The sequence below is a fragment of the Azolla caroliniana genome, unplaced genomic scaffold, assembly GCF_043228905.1.
Source record: "Azolla caroliniana isolate FFs.n. ecotype wild unplaced genomic scaffold, voAzoCaro1.0.p SCAF_22, whole genome shotgun sequence".
Lineage (NCBI taxonomy): Eukaryota > Viridiplantae > Streptophyta > Polypodiopsida > Salviniales > Salviniaceae > Azolla > Azolla caroliniana.
The window spans coordinates 1552604-1570757 of NW_028230457.1; the positions used below are offsets into that span (position 1 = coordinate 1552604).

Sequence of the window (18154 nt, forward strand, 5' to 3'; positions counted from 1 at the left end):
AACCCATGTTGTAAATTACATCCCATAATGCCGCATGGTTTAATTTGTTGTAAAAATATAGACGTAATTGTTTAGTCTTTACATCTCCAATTTGAAAAGAAAGTAGAGGTAGTCCTAATTTTCAAGGATAAAGATAAAGACATCTAACCTTTTGCAAGTGGATAGTTAAGGTTAAGACAAATTGTTCTTGCACAATACGCTCGTCAGTCATATTCCACACACCTTAATAAATCAACATGTTTTGAACATGCAATGCTATGAATGAAGCATGGGTGGTGCTCTCAAGGCATGTGAAAAGATGGTGTGCTGGAAGATTGATCCTAAAGTGTCCTCGATGAAGAAAAATGAAAGAGGCAAGGTGCTTGTGAACTTTGTAAAAGAGATTATTTCCATTTTCATTTGAATGCAACTTTCTATGGCAAAATTCATCAAAGTTTTGTGAACTTGCAAAGCCTTTGTCAAGGAACACCATTTATTGTGGTGTGGTGTAAATGGGAGTTTCCAACCAGTGTTTTTGCAAATGAGATGCTCCCAATGAATTATGGATCTCTAAACACTCAATCCATTTTTTATTGTTTTCAAAATCTTTGGGTTACAAGCTTTTTAAATTCTATAGTTGGTTGTGACCCCTTTTAAATAATGCATCTTTCATTGAAAACAAACAAAGAGCTACATCAAATGGCACTACACACATAATGTCTTGTTTATCGTTTCCACTTCTTCAAACAATCATCTCCTCCAACCCCATCTCACGATCAATTTTTGAAGTTGGTCCTAGTATCGAATTTCTCAACTATGCATTCCCCAAGTTAGTCCTAATATCAAGTGTCCCAACTATGCATCACCAAGAATATCAAAGAATCTAGAATGCAAGTTCAAGATAATGCAACACTCAAGCTTAATCGCCAACAAAGATGTTATACCAAAAAATGGCCAACAAGCCATGAAATGTCTAAACTCTAGGGTCCATATTTGTAATCAACGAATATTGTTTCGTCACTAAATATCGTAAGATAAACATCAGTCACCATAAAAAGGTCATGCTTTCCTTTGGAATACTCTGCATTGACATCATCTATGAATTCATCACTATACTTGAATTAGGGTCCACTGTTCCAAATAGTTTATTGTGTAGGAATTGGGATTTAGGATTCAATTTTTTATTCCACAGAGTTCATGTTATATACATGCATACTTTTAATATGTGAATTTTCAATACTTCTTGTTCTGCATTGGCATCCATGTAACTGATGTCCGGGGGCTAATTTCATATCACATAATCAGAAATATGTTTGTATTTCTTTTGTGGCTATTGTGAAAATATTATCCCTTTCAAATCGTTGCACTTGAATACTCACAAGAATTGCTGTTTCATTTTTTCGTAGGGAAATACAAAAAAACGCGAGTAGTTTTCATTACAAAACAATGTGAGTGCAATAAAAGAACGGCTCCTTTCATAGGATACAGTAAGCCTCTTCATTTTAAGAGCCACCAGAAGTCATAACATATGTCTTCCATACAATTATATACAGTATTACCGAAAAACAAAATGCCCGTGTTTGGGACTCATGGTGAAATTATGTGTTTTATTTCTTCACAGAATGGGCCATTGTTAATTATTAAATGTAGAAGGGATTGTCAATGTTGAATTGATATGCCGCTGTTAGTTGTGGCTCCTAATACACACAGCCCAACCAAAAGAAAACATTAGCCATGGTCAAGATATCTTGTAACGAAAAGAAAACATATATGTCAATGTTAGTTACACTTCTGGAAAGGCCAATCAAGTTAGAAAAGTGAGAAGTAAGAAAGGTGCCAGTGAGAAAGTGCGAGTGAGAGTGTGTTTCGAATTTACGAGCTAAACTTTCTGATCAAATAGGAATTAGAAAATTTAAAGCTTTTAGAAATGAACCAAGTAGTAACACTCATGAATCCCAAAACATAAGAAGAAAATTATAGAAAAGAATTTAAAGGAAACGAAAACACGCGACACAAAGGTCTGGCTCATAAATTATCTCGCTTAGATGAAGTTGGTGATTGAATATAATGATCTTATATGTGAATTGTGTGCGTGCGATAGTGCATATTAAATCTTTAGTTAAAAGAGTTGTATGCACACCTGGATTTTATTTCCAGCAAGACTCCCACCCGACAGAAGCATTTCAATCAAAGAAGTTATGGTACCTCCACTTTGGCTGGTAGTTGTATTTCGCACTCCGGATCGCATGGAATTCAAGAGCTCTCGATATGTCCTTGCATGCCCTCTTTCAATAGCTTGAATGAAGCAAAACGTCATTGCCCCAGTATATGTGACTTGTGACAACGCCTGTATGACTGCTATCAGTTAGATCGCTCAAACAATTTGATGAAAGAATAATTGAACTTAGCATGTTCCAACTGATTTAGCACGGGAAGGTTCATGAGGGTGCATTTTTCATATAAATTCAAATACAGTCAAAAGAAAAGGCATATAGTGTGACAGAAAGAACCATTAAAAGACTCGTGGACAGTCAGGCCACAGGGTAGATGATCATACCACAATGGTTATACCACAAGTGCAAGATGTAAAGCATATGATATTTTCCTCCATAAACACAATCAAGAAACGTCGACTAACCATTATAGTTTTTGAGCCAAAAATTATAAGAAGTGTTGGAACAAAAGTTAGAACTTTTCTTAAAGATCTTCAGATGCCTTACAGATGTGTCAGCAGAAGTTTGGTCATCATCGCAGCCACTGAAACAAAAAGCCTCTCCTCCATTAGTTCCTTTCCAAATCCCATTACGTGGTCGATGATCTTCCCATACATATTGGCCATAACTATGAAGATAGCAACAGAGGATTATCACGATGAGAAAACCAGATGTGACTATTAAGAACTCAAATTGAAAAATGAGCAAAATTCACACCTCAAGAAGACCCATTTTGTGAAGGTGTATCTTAGTAATTGAGTTATCATCATAAAAATAATTTTATTTAAAGCAATTGATAACATACCCACGTACATAACATGTCACATAATATATAGACAATATAATATACAACATACACAGACATATACGATATTCTGAATCAAGGAGAACTCAATATGTTACGTTGCAAATAGACCATATAGTGTACACTATACACAGACATCAAGGAGAACTTGGCAATACGTTTAGAGGATCTTTCACCTTTATATTTTACACAGTAACGCAGAATTTTCAAAAAATCAGTGATGCTGTTACGTAACCCTCAAGAACTACTCGAAAAATATATATCTAGCCATGATACATTATGTTCTAAATCATGATGTATCACATGTAGCTAGCTAAGATTCCCCTTTGGTATAGATATATGGTTCCATGTGATCACATCTTCCATGTTATTGAGTTACAGTATATATCCATCGTAATAATTGTAAGTCGATTTTGGTAAATATGTTTTTAGGGTTCTTAAGATTGAGCTGGCCTTAAGCTCCAAGGAAATATTAAGAAGTAATGCTGTTGGGTCTATAATTGGGAAAAATCAAACCATCATTCAATATCAAAACACATGAAATAGACAAGTCAAAATAACGGGGATACATCACCTATATCTCTAACTAGTAGGTGACGTTCTCAAAGAAGAAGTCATCCAGGAAGCAAAAAGAATGAGAAATTAATTGCCAAGAACATTTTTTTCTTTTAAATACATACATTAATGATTTCTAGGTAAATTACTTAAGGAGGAAGTGTTTTCAGTTACTTGTTCAATCTACAGAAGAAAGGCAAATCCAGTACAGTTCCACTGTGGCATGCATCTACGACCGCATGTAGCCGCACACCATTCGGTAAAGGCCTAATGAGAGACTCATTGATCACATCGTCCACAATCATCCCCTGTGTTTGAAAATCCATAGGAAGAATTGTCTCGTCGAACCCATCAATCTCTCCACCATCACGATTACGCTGTTGAGCTCCATGACCTGAGAAGTGGAAAACTAAAGAATCACCAGCTTTGCATCCCTGTACAAGCCAATACATAGCCATCTTTATATTATGCTTTGTGGGTAATTTCAGTCTATCTGTCTGGTTCTCTGCATATCAGAAAGATGAGGATCAATCAGTATCTTGTTTCTTTATGAAACTCAAGGATTCATCATCATCCAATTAACAGCACATAAAGCAACTAAGAATGTGATGAACCTTTCCAAGCAAGAGACGACAGACACCATTTTGATGAATTTTGTAAGAATGTTTAACACCAATTTGATGAATTTTGTACGAAGGTTTAACACTAATTTGATGAACTATGTTTGCAATAATTTGGACACTCCATCACCGTAGCTACCTATTGAAGTAAGGATCTGAGAAACAAAATGTTCTGAGCAAGCGCATAACTAGATCGTTAGGAGTTAGTTATGCTTGTGTAGGCCCATTAGTAAATGGATGACTATGGTTCGACTGGCATTGGAGATGAATAATCCATGAAAATGGTTATTTGCAATCACGAATTCATATATAAAAGCTCCCTACAATGGTATTATAGAAATTGTTCATGAGTGCTCAAAGAAAACCAAGCATAATTGCAATCAAGACTTTGTAGATACTTAAGCCTCTTACAATAGTGATAAAAACTCAATGGAAAAGCATGTATACTTTGAATTAAAGACATTGTGCCAATATTTATCACTCTGTGAATTAGTGATGAAATTTCTCAAAGCAAAACCAAGCATATTGTTGGTATAGACCCAATCAACCCATAACCAAATGCCCCCTAAGATGGTGATACAAGAATTGTGATTCAGGAAAATCAAAGTATAAGATTGAGGTTGAGCACACACCAGTAAGCATGAGAATACACGATTCTGGGAACTGAAACTTGTTCATGAGCAGGAATTTCATACACTTAGCATCATTGAGGCATCCTTTGAGCTCGTAGGAAGTCCCACTATAGCTAACCCCAATGATAACGGCTTTTTTCGATCCGTGTGCATTTGGCGGAACAGGGGAATGTTGTGTAGGGCTTGGTGGATGAATTACATGGGGGAGTTGGTTGTTATAAACCGGAGCACGAGATTGATCTTGTGTATAAGGGGCGACTTGTGTGACAGCAAAGCATATGGCACATCGAACCGATTGTGCACCCGGCGGTAGACTTAACGGTATCCGGCAATGTGAGCAATCAATGAGCATCGGCGGCGGCGGCAGGGGCGGGTACATCTTTCCTGGGGTTTACTTCAGATGCCACGGGAAACAAAACACCCCTGTTTTTTCTGCAGTCTTTACAGAAAGGATGAAACGACCCTGCTTTGTAATCTTAAGAAAGAACAAAAGAAGGAACGGCTTTCGCGCACTGAGAGAGAGACAGAGACGGAGAGAATACCTGGTCTTTGCACCCTAAGGCAGCGATTCCCCCGTTTTATTCAGGACAGTAAGAGAGGAATTCCCTGTTGGGTTGTTTTGCACTCTCAGAGAAAACTCCTGACTTTGCACTCTCAGATAAAAAAAAAACCACTGGTTTTGCACTCTCAGAACAGATCTCTGTTTTTTCTCTGAGAGAAGGGGAGGAGGTGGGTTTTCTATATGCCGATCTCTGGGTCTATGTCTGTCTTGGGTCATGAAGATTTGATTTTCTTTGTTTCTTTCTTATTTGGATGGGGATCTGTCTGATCGCTGATCGCTGATGATGATGATGATGAACAGAGAAGAGAGACACAGACAGACAGACTCTTCTTCCTCTTCTTATAGAGAAGAGATTCTGTTTCTTCATGATTCTGCCTTCTTCCTTGAAGACCTTTTCACATACATACATACAATACATACATACAATACATACATACAATACATACATACATACATACATACATACATACATACAAACTTCATTCCATAGGGTGGGTCACGGGTGAATGGGGGACCAGGCAAACTTATTCCAACATTGAAGGCGAGAAATTCTTTCTGACAAATTAAAAGATGTTGGTCGAGAGATCTTTCTGACGAATGAGATGTTGGTCAAGAGATTCCTGACAAAAATCAGATGTTGGTTGAGAGATTTCCCACAAATCGGATACAGATCGTATCGTGATGGTGCCCAATAGGATTACCTCGACATATAATGTACGCAAAATAGTGGGTGGACCCATGCCCATAAAGAAAGAGTATACGGTTTCTCGACCTGTATACATACCTTGATTGCCCCAAATGCCCAAACCATATGGTTGAGAATATATAGGCCAAACTAGTTGGTGGACAGAAGTCCTTCTTGATGGACAAGTCCAGACTCCATAGCAAAGTGATTCCGTTTTATTTTTTACAATCCTCTATGACTTCTCAAACAAAGAAAATGAACAATTCTCTCTTTTCTCAAGGTGAGATCCTATTGCAAGCCTATCCTGTCAGATAAATATTGCCACTAGAACACCCTTTTTTCTCAAAGTGGTGAACCTTATTTCCATAGTTCGGAGAGTATATTTCCTTCTACGATCCCCCCGATTACTAGCAAATTGCAAGAGTGCATTAACATGCCCTGCAAATTTGAGGAGGTAGAAGGAGTGGCATGTTATTGTTTGTGAGATAATAGTGCATTCATCTGAACGCATATGGTACCACCTCTCTTTCATTGTCAGTGACTCTAGTGGTGGAACAGGAGTAAATAGTTGTAAGTGTCCAACTATTCTTCACTAAATATGTTTAGCCATTAAAACATATCAAACACATAATCCCGTATAAAGTGATTTCCCAAACACCAAAAGCAGGAAATCCAAGATGTACCAACATCTTATTCCATGAGAAAATTTGTTGACCTAATGTATGTGGCAAAATCATAGCTTTCCTTTATAACATTGTGCACATTTAGATCAACCAAATCTAATGCGGGTTGTTCTTAAGTGTGATTTTTTCGTAAACCAACTCTCACATTGACATGGCACCTCGAGGTTTCTCCATTGTGTTATTCATTGCATCATATTTGTGAACGACGCCTCTTTTGAGAAATGCATTATCGTGAAATCGCCTCGCTTGTCTCTCTAGAAATTGGTTGGACTAAGTCAAATGTCTTTGAGGTTTTTGACCATGTCCCTTGGCCATCATTGTGATGTAATGTACAAGAAATGAATTTCGTCATAGTATTGTGCATTTACGAGTGGTGTTGGTTGCCTTTGTTATCATCGTTCATTTGAGTTTGTGGAGATTTTGGGTTTTTAATATTGTGATCATGTTTTGTTAATTAATTTGTAAGAAATTAAATTTTTATAAATCTCATGCATGTTGCCTTACATGATTTGGTGAAGTTTGTGGAGGCTTCTGTGAATGTATTTTTGCATAAATCTCATGGATTGATTTTGGACATCATTTTTATTCTCCTCTTGCTTGGTAATTGAAAAGCAACTTTGACTACATCATAAAAAGAAAAACTTTACAGATGTTGTATCACGTTTTACCATTGTCATTATTAAGTTCATCTACTTACATGGTAGACATGCAAACTTCTTTATATTGCATTCCTCTTTTAAATCAATTGTTGTACCAAATTGTAGATAAATTGTAAGTGAATGTATTCTCAAACTAAAAACACTAAAAAAGTTATTAATAATGCTTCAACACGACTTGAACTCATGAGTCACAACATCATCAAAGTTAAGAAAAACTAGAAGATGGAATTTTGCGAAGATAATGCAATCTTCGCATTATGCTAGTTATGTAAATTAAAAGAATACCTAGAATGTGGAATTTTGTGAAGATAATGCAATTTTCACATCGTGCTTTAGCATACATATATGGGTCAAGGTCACATGACTTGTCTCATCTTAAATCATTGGTCTATCTTAAGATTATTCAAGTTTTCTTGCGTTAATAGTCACGTGATTAGTATGGGGTAATTAATTAAAGTGTCATACTCTAAGGAATCAAAGACCTAGTATGTTATGAAGATCATGTTAAAGTTTCCACTTGTAAACATTTAAACCATACTAAGTCAATAAAGCAAGGAGTCACTATCAAAGACTTGTTTGTTCATGAAGGTCATACTAAACTTTCCAAAGTTAATTTGAGATGTACACCACACAAACCAACTACACATTCCAAGTTAATGTTTGGGAGATTTTGTCTTGTGTGTTGACTTTATTCATAGGTCCCCTTCAATTTGTGGCTTCATGAACATGTATACAATATTTTCGTTGGTGAACACATTCTTTGAATTTTATCCAAATCTATGGGCACTTTAAAGTAGCTTTTGCCAAAGTTGGTCAATGCATTTGGGTTTACATGTCTACAACAACTTGGATGCTCTATATCAGGCTCAAAAATGATTGGCTATTGATTACATGCCTTGTTAATAATGATCCTACATGATATCATACCCATTCTTTTTTGTTGTTTTCTAACCTCAAGAAGTTGATTATGAGAAGTTAGCCACCCTACTACTTTCTTGGATTGTATGAACATTATAACAATAGGATTTTTACCCATTTGTTACCCACAAGGGAGTGCTCAATGTCAACTTGGAGGATATCATGTATCAAACATTTTAATAAAAAGTTCGTATAATGATTTGTTACCAATTCCCTTTTAGAGAGGTCAATCTTGTCATTTTTCATCCTTTGTATTTCGGAAAACAAATGTCAAGGTTGTCAAATCATAAGTTTTTTGGAGCAATTTGCTAATTTGTGAAACCTCAAACTAAAACGATGAAGATTTGGCTCAAATCTACCACTTACTCTTGATGTTGAGAATCACAATTACAAATTTAGAATTAAACTTTTGTTTTTCAATAAGGTAAATTTACCTATTGAGTCTGAGTTATCGTATATTTTATTTATTCGTAGCACGAGGAAGACTTGCCTTAATAAGTTAATTCTATGGTAGGGAGGACATGGATAGATTCTAGTCCATGTTGAATTTGCCCGAGCAAAAAATGATCATGGAGGTGATATACAAAGGCTAAGTGTCATAGATTATGCAGGATAATTCTCATTATACACAATTTCTTTGATCATTAATTTAATTATAAGTACGGTGAAGTAATAACCATCCTCATGCATGAATATTAACCATTCTCAAGTTTTGTTACGAGCTAGTATATTGTGGGATGACTTAGCAACAAGAAATCAATAGCAAAATTCATCACGTCTAGTCTAAGATGAATGAAAGCCATTTATTGTGTTCTTTTCTTTACAAGTTTACATCTATACATAGTAAATAATTTTGTTGGATCCAAGATTGAACAAAACGACACTAAAGAAATCTCATAGAGAAGATATACTTGGACCTTATTGGTTTTAGTAACGGGTATAAGTGTATCCCAAGGATAATGTCACTTGAAAGTTGATATATATATAGGATGATGTGAGGTTTCCATGAACAAATTAATGCATGGAGGATCTCAATGAATACATAGTTGGGGCTCACGCCAAGTACCAAATGGATGGTAATATATATAATATATACCAATGAGAAGGTGAGATGGATGTTAAACATATGGTGACAAGGAATTGTCAATAGAATCACTATGTGGCATGATTTGACCCAAGACCAAGATTCAAGTGATCCAATATCTAAAGAATGTGATGATATATGACATAGTTTAAGACTACTTACATTGGAGAACTAGCAGGATGATGATGAATAGGCTACATGGCCTTCAAATTAGAGCCCCATAGAAAGACAAGTCATCATCATTGGAAGAGAGAATGGTAGTGATCCATGAGCTTGAATTCGTGGGAGGAGGAGGCGCCGTCGCGCTTGCACTCATTCGGACATTAGAGATCGACACATTTGCCGAAGACTCGTGAAGTTGGATCGAATCTCGGGGGGGCGTGAATGGCATCACCGATCCACCATGGTCCGCCAAATGCAAAGCTTCGGTGCACATCCCGAAGTTACGATTGATATCCACTGGGGAACGAGCTTGGTGCGAGGGCCGCATGATCATATTCCCGAGTGATCCGGTGCCGCCAATCCTCCCTATGCCGCCATTCTCGTAACTACTAGTTGTTGATGATGTTCCGGCATGCATGTGATGATAAACCCGGTCCGATCCATCAGGATGATGGATGGGGCTAATATGACATTGTTGTTGTTGAAGATACAAGGTATTGCTTGCCGATACGCCGGCTTGCAAGGGTTGTTGTCGGGATACGGATGCCGTGCCGGCATTGATGCCCACGGATTTCTTCATGACACGGCAAAGGACGACGGAATCATTGAAGGTGTCGCAAGTCTCGGCCGGGCCGCTCGATCCATCGGCACCACCACTGCCAAGGGGAGAATCATATTCGTGGGTAGTAGTAGTACTCGGAAGGAGGTGATATTCATGCATGATCCAGTCGGTCCGCTCCCCGCTCGGAGCACGGCCCTTGTAGAAGACCAATGTCTTCTTCACCCCGAGTATAGTGGGCGTGTCCGAAGCACCTCTGGCGCTAGGGCTCGCGGGCCCTAGGATCTTACGATCTTTCCCCGTCGCCTTCCAGTAGCCCGATTTCGTGGCGCGGTTGGTCCTCGACCCGCGCGCGTACTTCTTGTCGGGCGGGTTGAAGAAGTACCACTCGGGGTCGCGTGTCGGGAGCCTCGAGAGTGCCGGAAGGTCCCACGGGTCGTGCTTGTAGAGCTCGATATCACCGATGACAGCCAGGACGGAGGCCGGGTCCATGTCCGTGTCATGACTGGCGGACATAGGGATCGGCGATTCGCCACGGGCTCTCGCGTGATGGAAGGAGCTATCGGCCGAGCTCGATCCGGCCGCCGCCTTGTGACGGAGATAGTAGCCCACCAATTCTTCGTCGGTCGGATGGAATCGGAAGCCCGGCGGCATGTCCAAAGGACTAGCCATTGGCATAGAGATTCAATTCTTCTTCTTCTTCTTCTTCTTTTATTTTTTTTATGTAGTGATGGCAATTTCCTTGATGGATGGAATTACCAATTAGAACGACTAGATCTGTCGGAAGATGTTGTAACTTATGATGAAGATCTGAATCCGGCAGCAAATTGGAATGCTTAATTAATATGGTGCTGAAGATAGAATTGGTACGATCTCACTGTTTTTGGTGGGGATGGGGGGGTAACGCTATGAATGGAATGAATGGAATGATATGGGGAGAGATTAAGTAGGGCTGAAGCGACACAGGTGAAGCACTCTGCACGCCACACGCTGATTCGCTAGTTATGTGTCCATGTATACGTATACGTATAAACAGTATACGTATACGTATATGTTTATGTGTATATGTATGTATATGTGTGTATGTGTGTATGTATGTATGCTATGTATGTAGTGTATACATATATATATATGTATGTATGTGTGTATGTATGTATGTATGTATGTATGTGGGTTAATAATAGCCATTTTAGTAGTAGCTAACTTCTAGATTTGGGGGCTAATTGAATGAGTGAGGCCTAATTTTGTAATTTCTGATAAATTCAGAGGCACTATCCAGCAGAAGACTCTTCTATCAAGCTTTTCAAATAACAAATCAAAGGAAGGCGGGAATGGCAAGCAAGATGGATCACACACAGTAAAAGCTTATGATTTTATCCATGGCCACACTCTTCACTGCAGAAGTTTCATCATCATCATCATCAGCTTCTTCTTCTTCTTCTGATTTCCGTGTTCCACGTTTAAGGAAGGAAAAAGTGAAGGCTTTGAAGGAAGAACCATATATAGCCGACATAGAAGACCTCACTCTTCGCTTTGCGGAAGAAGAGGAAGGGTCCCCTATTAGGTCTGGCCTTCTGAAGTGGTATAATGTCCACCAAAGAGACCTTCCATGGAGAAAAATACATAGAAACGTAGGAAGTGAAGAAAACACAAAGCATGACAATGAAGAAGAAGAGGACAATGTCAAGAAGAAGAAGAAGCAACAGGAGAGAGCTTATGCCACATGGGTGTCAGAGGTTATGCTTCAACAGACCCGCGTCGCGACCGTTGTAGAGTATTTCAATCGTTGGATGTCCACTTGGCCTACAATAAAAGATTTGTCTTTGGCTTCTCAAGAGGTGAGTTTGGTTTCGAACTCATATCTATCTTGTTTAATTATTTGGGTTGCTCTAGAAATGTTCTCTCGGTATTTTCTCTGAGTAAATAAATATACATATTTAAACAATTTGAACGAACAGTTCAAAAGTTGAACCAGCAATGAGGGCACATTGTCTCTCGAACAATGGTTCTGATTATATGTGTCTTATGTAAACACCGATTGAATAATATATATATATCTATATATCTATATATATATATATATCTATATATATATATATATCTATATATATATATATATATCTATATATATATATATATATATATATATATATATGTACGTACGTATGCATGTATTTATAAACACTTTGATGAGCAAGCACAAAAGTTGAACCAGTGACAATGGCACATTTTCCCTTGAACAATGGTTCTGATTTTGTGTCATATGTAAACACCTATTACAAAGCATATATATGTTTGAATGCTTCGAATGAGCTAGTTCAAAAGTTGCTATTACTGGTGTCAACATGCTGTTCATGTGATAATAATTTGCTATCAGGAATGCGTGTCATGGTAGTGGAGAATAAGTATTAAACAATGTATGCCGTGGAAGATTTCTTTTACATTGTATAATTTGTATCTGTGTGATGCTTCTTTGTTGATTTATTGAAAGTTTCCCTTGTGTCGTTTTTTTGTGACCAAATCGCAATTTGGAATGTTGAACCTACTGTGTATCCTTATTTTGGTAATCAGGAAGTTAACACAGTTTGGGCTGGATTAGGATATTATAGACGAGCACGTTTTCTACTGGAGGTATATGCATTTGAAGGTTTGGTATCTCTCTAACGAATCTATGGGGTTCTCTTTGTTGCTAACATATTTTAGTACAAAACTTAGGGAGCAAAACAGATTGTGGAATCTGAACAAGGTTTACTTCCTTCAACTGCTGAAGAGTTACTTAAGATAAGAGGAATTGGCAAGTATACTGCAGGGGCTATAGCGTCAATTGCATTTGGTCAGGTATTCACATCATTTTGCTATAATTGTTTCTCATTACATGGATTCATGCTGTTGTCCTGCCAAAATTAGTTGGTATTAGTTGTTGAATGCTATATGACTATAGTACCAACAGTTTTGAAAATTATCCCTCTCTCTAATGATAATCATTCTATCTCGTGATTAGTTAAATTCAAAGTTACTGTCTTCCTTTCACTGGATTTCTTTTGGATAGGCCTTTGAGTATATTAACCTAGTATTTTGGTATCAACTTGCGGGACGTCCATCAGTGGAAAATCCATGCTTCCATGTTGGCAAATTAGGTGCATTTGATTGCGTGCAGTTTCAACAGTGTATAGTTAAAATTAAGCCATTGTCTTCTTTTTGATAGGCCTGTTTGAGTACCATAATCCATGCTGCCATGTTGGCAAATTAGGTGTATTTTGTTGCATGCAGTCTCAACAATGTATAGTTAAATTTAAAGTCATTATATTGCTTTTACTGAATTTCTTTTCAACAGGCCTCTTTTGAGTACCTTAATCCAGTTTTTTGGTATTAATTGCTGAGTGGTTCATCAATTGAAAACCTGTGCTTCAATGCTGGCAAATTAGATGTATTTTATTGCATGCAGTTTCAGCAGTGTAATTTGATTGCAAAAGAAAATTAAATGTAGAAGAGATGTTACTTGTTATAATTATAACGACTATTGTTCATCTTGGATGTTGCAGCCAGTGCCTGTGGTGGATGGCAATGTTATTCGGGTGTTGAGTAGATTAAAGGCTATATCCGACAACCCAAAAGAGTTGAGCACAATTAAGATGATATGGTAAATTATGTTAATCAGTGTGTATAGTGCTTATTTGCAATTCACAGATCTCCTTTTTCTTGTGAGGCTTGCACCATATTTTGTCTTCATGAAGGTTGAATTTATCTTTAGATGTGATGAGAGACTTAGTATATGAAGTTTCATCTATTATAATGCAACTTATTGTAAATTCCAATACATGTTTGAGATAGATGGTGAAAAAATGTGTCAATATCCGGATGGGTTCAATCCAATGGGGTCTGTGAGTTAATACAAAGCATTAATAAGTTATTCATGGTGAGATCTAATGAGCTGAACTTTTTGGAAAATAAGTGGAAAAGAGGAAATGACCATCTTATAACTGTTAATTTAGTTTAATAAGTCCAACATATTCATATGCTTCTGGTGGATCCCAGGTCTCTAGCAGAGCAGCTTGTTGACAAAGAAAGACCCGGAGATCTCAATCAGGCCCTCATGGAACTTGGTGCTACCATATGCTCGCCTACTAGTCCTCAATGCTCATCTTGTCCCATTCATAAATATTGCAAAGCATTTGCATTATCTCAAGAAACTGCTGGGTCTGCAACTCAAATATTAGTAACAGATTTCCCTATGAAGGTAGCAAAGGCATCTCCTAGACTGGAGTATGTTGCTGTTTGTGTTCTTGAATGCATATCTACTGCTGCTATAGATTCAGTTAAGTCACAAGCAAGCAGTAAACTTTTGCTTGTGAAAAGGCCCAAGACAGGATTGCTTGCGGGATTGTGGGAGTTTCCATCTGCTAACCTCAGTGGTCCCAATGCCAGCAATAGGGTATGTCAAACTGCTATTGACAGCTATTTGAAAGTCAAATTAGGCCTTCGGATTGAGGATGGTTGCTTTGTTCGCAAGGAACGAAAAGCCTTGGGAAGCTTTGTGCATGTATTCAGCCACATTCGCATGCATATTACGGTTGAGTGGATGTGTATATACTCAACCGAACCTGGTATATTTACTCCCTTGTTCTCTTCCAAGTTTCTATTATACTGCTCACAGATATATGTATACACATGCACACATGTAATATGAATTGTCTTGTCCATTATTTCTAAAGAGCATTGAAACTTGTTTGATTTATCCTCAAGTGTGGTGGTGTGATGGTTGTGAAGGAAAGATGATAGCCCATCAACTGAAGTGGTGGAACTGAATGGGATCAAAGCAAAATGGGTCCCTGCAACGGAGATGCTGAATGTTGGTCTAACAACTGGTGTTAAAAAGGTATGCTATGATCTTTAAGAGAACCCTCTTTTTTTTGCTACTAAAATAGAATCTCAAATCGATTAATGGTGTAAGAGTCACTGAATAAAAATTGCAGGTGTACAAGATGTTTTTGAACTTCCGGAAAGACCATATTTCTGCAGGATCGAAGCCAAAAAGGAAAAGGAATAAATGTAGATAAAATATGGAGTCTGCGTTAGTGCTACATTTTTGCTCGATCTGACGAATGGCCACCAACGGGTGAGGGCATCCATGGGAGGGGAGATTTCAAACTTGTGACCTGCAGGGAATGACTAGGCCACCTCCTGGTGACCTGTTATTCATAATTTGAAAGATGAATTCTTTGTCAGATCAATAGTATTTTTTCTGTAAATGATGTGGCATTGCTTTACACAAGCATATCACCCTCATTGATGATCTACCCAAAAAAGGCACCAATAAACTGTAGAAGTGCACCCAAGCTGCAGAATGGCACTTGACCAATTGTTGCAGTTCAATTCATCTGTATAAACTAACATCGAGAAGATCATTCCATTTTTGTTCCTCATTTCTGTCAAAGTGAAATAACAGATTTATTTTGCAAAGCTCTCAAAGGTTGCAATATATCATTCATATGTTTGTGAAGTAGGCAACAGCCATAGCCATGATGATATAGAATTTTCTCTATTTCATTGCATGAGCTTTTTGTGATGCCAAACCTCAGTTCTGTAAATATGACTTTGCACCAAGTGTGCATCAAATGGTGTTGCTCTGCTTTGGGTTTTGATTGAGTATTAGTTCTCAAATTCTTTGAGTTAGACACTTGATCCAAGCGTATTGACTAGTATATCATCTCCAAGGAATTTGATAGTGCTTTCCATCATGCTTTGAACTTTCTAGAACACCCGTTCTTTCCCATTCCTAAAACATCAAAGCAACAATGGCCAATTTGCACCCATAATTAAAGTAGCAGAATTCGCAAACATAATTTGTAGTGAATCTCAAGTGCATATTTGTTGAGAATCAAACTCAACTTCCCAAGTGTGGGAACATACTTTAGGAATAGCCAAGTGTCTGAACACCCCACCACTTTGTATCATAACTCAATGTGTCAAAGAAGTTAAGACTTATGACACATAGTTACCAAGTAGTTAAGTCTTCACCTCCTTCCCAACAGGTGGTTGTAGTGAGAGAACATAGAGAGAACGTGATGACATAAGCACCTTCTCCTCTTCCTTGTTTGTAGTTGGTTGTTTTCTCTTGATAATACAAATTTTCTATTTTCGCTATTACACTATTTTTATTATCTCTCTATCTTTTTTTATTGTAATTAGCTTACCCTATTGGTAAGTTGTTACACTACAAGCCACTATGTCTTGGGTTTGAAACCCAAATTTCACCTCTCTATTATATACTCCATACATATCTCTTAATTCACTAGATGCCATTGTCGAAATCCATCTGGGCTCTCTCTCTCTCTCTCTCACACACACACACACACACACACACACACAATCTCTTCTGCTGCACAGAATCACTCCTAATTCTTTACAATATCCATCATATAGCCCAAGCTTAGCCTTCCAAATTGACAATGCTTGCGAGGCTTTGTGGAGCCCTGAAAATTATCATTGCCCAACCATTTTAGGATTGACATGTACCGTAGAATTTAAAGTTAATTTCGGTGCCAAGAACACTAAAAATTACCAAATCTCCTATGAGCTTTGAAAAAGAAGATCATAACATGGGATTCTTGAACCATCCCTTATTCAAACATATGGTTCACAATGTTGAAGTAGAATGGGTCCTTACTCTTTACTCAAGGCCTTCAACTTGTGAACAAAGTAATGGTTCACATTGTTGAGGTTGGGCCAAATGTAGATGAATTTGTTGAAGATTTTGTAGGAAGGTCAATTTATTTATTTTTCCTCAAAAGATTTCCTTCATTACTATTAAAAAAATGTCAATTTATTCAATGGAAGACCATCGAGATATGACCAATTTCAATTAGTTGTGGATAGTAGAGTCATAACGGCAAGGCGAACTCCGGTTAGTCTAATGTATACTCTTCCAAAAGGTGCTACCAACTCTATGGTGCATGTTGTGAATGTGATGAACAAAGTGTTGAAAGAAAAACTAAACAATGCTCATTTGACGTTCTCATGTGAGAAATCAACATTTGGTCAATCAACGATAATGGGTATGGGACCTCTATGTGGTACCTATGGTCGTAAGACTTCTCTAGCAAAGGTAAATGCTATAAATGAGATGAAAGAGTGCAAGCCGCAAACAAAAGTAAGGCGGTTTCTAGAGGCTTGTGCATTTTATCGCAGTTGTTTTCACATTACACTTATGTACCTTAGCCCTTGGAATTAGGGAATGAAGCTCAAATAGGAACAATAACACAATGTCAATGCAATGGTTAAAGGTAATGTTGTTTGAGGTTCCAATATTGGACAAGGATGTGTATGAAAGAAGGATACTGTGACTATTGATTAAGCCCAACAAGAATTGATTGTATTAACTAGTAAATTGAAGGAAGGGTTGTTATGCAATCCAATTTTGAGCAATGGCGCTTATTGAAAGACAAAGGAACCACACCCAAATAAAGGGAGACCTATGGGATATTGTATCAACAATGAAATCATATTGCAAGTACTTAATAAGCACAAAGGTCACAATCAAAGAGGATTGCCTTTCAAATCTCGGGATGATACAAGTTGCCAAGCGCATGACATAGCCATGATAAGGTGGATAACATATGTTAAGTTGATGAACTTGGAAATTTGTCACATGGATATGTTGTCTCAGCATATCAAGGAGAAAGTGAAATGTTGTTAGAAGGAAAAGATGTGTGCCTTGATTGCTTAGAGTCAACACATACAATTGTCGAAGAAGGAAATGTGCAAGTACATCATGCATTCAAGGAAGATGGAAATGGAGGAGAATGTTTACCTTATATTAAAGTTTTGGTGCACAAGGACAACAGATTGTATATGGTCTAGAGAGGAGGCACAGAAGATGTAGAAGAAAGTTTATCTCTAGAAACATCCACACAAGAGGATGGGGACCCCATTGAGGGTAGTATGCAAAAATTGTTGCCGCCAAAGGAGATACAACAACTAATGATGCCAAGAGAATTGAAACAAGTGTTAGGAATATGGATCTGAATTAGGATGATTT

The 18154-nt window shown here is 37.7% G+C and overlaps 3 protein-coding genes across 8 annotated transcripts; 1 reads left to right on the plus strand and 2 right to left on the minus strand.

Annotated features, from left to right (window-relative positions):
• Positions 1-1351: 1351 nt before the first annotated feature.
• Positions 1352-5198, minus strand: LOC147849746 (metacaspase-1-like). Its single transcript, XM_087337105.1, has 5 exons — positions 4805-5198; positions 3727-4057; positions 2700-2820; positions 2120-2326; positions 1352-1676 (listed from the first exon to the last, which is right to left on the minus strand). Exons 1-5 carry the CDS (start codon positions 5181-5183, stop codon positions 1620-1622), a joined length of 1095 nt encoding a protein of 364 aa, XP_087193231.1. The 5' UTR covers positions 5184-5198; the 3' UTR covers positions 1352-1619.
• A 3902-nt stretch (positions 5199-9100) lies between these two features.
• LOC147849747 (NAC domain-containing protein 10-like) lies at positions 9101-10874 on the minus strand. The gene has a single exon (XM_087336881.1). The coding sequence runs from the start codon at positions 10792-10794 to the stop codon at positions 9601-9603; it is 1194 nt and encodes a 397-aa protein (XP_087193007.1). The 5' UTR covers positions 10795-10874; the 3' UTR covers positions 9101-9600.
• Positions 10875-11433: 559 nt separating this feature from the next.
• Positions 11434-15539, plus strand: LOC147849748 (HhH-GPD base excision DNA repair family protein). Of its 6 annotated transcripts, none has more exons than XR_015531745.1 (8): positions 11434-11954; positions 12688-12747; positions 12832-12954; positions 13659-13756; positions 14152-14548; positions 14627-14720; positions 14884-14992; positions 15090-15539. XR_015531745.1 is itself a non-coding variant. In XM_087337247.1 (8 exons), the coding sequence occupies exons 1-8, from the start codon at positions 11484-11486 to the stop codon at positions 15171-15173; spliced, it is 1431 nt and encodes a 476-aa protein (XP_087193373.1). In that variant the 5' UTR covers positions 11434-11483; the 3' UTR covers positions 15174-15539. The 6 variants fall into 6 exon arrangements, 3 of the variants coding, with proteins under 3 accessions (XP_087193373.1, XP_087193372.1, XP_087193371.1); XM_087337247.1 differs by having other exon boundaries at positions 14889-14992; XR_015531744.1 differs by having other exon boundaries at positions 14152-14720; positions 15070-15539.
• The last annotated feature ends 2615 nt before the right edge of the window (positions 15540-18154 follow it).

What these genes read in the sequence shown, in the direction of transcription:
- LOC147849746 (XM_087337105.1), bottom strand. Translation starts at nt 5,183, where the DNA reads ATGTACCCGCCCCTGCCGCCGCCGCCGATGCTCATTGATTGCTCACAT. An exon ending in GTGTATTCTCATGCTTACTG is followed by an intron (nt 4,058 to 4,804) that starts GTGTGTGCTCAA and finishes TCTGATATGCAG; the next exon opens with AGAACCAGACAGATAGACTG. An exon ending in AAACTTCTGCTGACACATCT is followed by an intron (nt 2,327 to 2,699) that starts GTAAGGCATCTG and finishes GCAGTCATACAG; the next exon opens with GCGTTGTCACAAGTCACATA.
- LOC147849747 (XM_087336881.1), bottom strand. Translation starts at nt 10,794, where the DNA reads ATGCCAATGGCTAGTCCTTTGGACATGCCGCCGGGCTTCCGATTCCAT.
- LOC147849748 (XM_087337245.1), top strand. Translation starts at nt 11,484, where the DNA reads ATGATTTTATCCATGGCCACACTCTTCACTGCAGAAGTTTCATCATCA. An exon ending in CGTCAATTGCATTTGGTCAG is followed by an intron (nt 12,955 to 13,658) that starts GTATTCACATCA and finishes TGGATGTTGCAG; the next exon opens with CCAGTGCCTGTGGTGGATGG. An exon ending in TATATACTCAACCGAACCTG is followed by an intron (nt 14,721 to 14,888) that starts GTATATTTACTC and finishes TGTGAAGGAAAG; the next exon opens with ATGATAGCCCATCAACTGAA.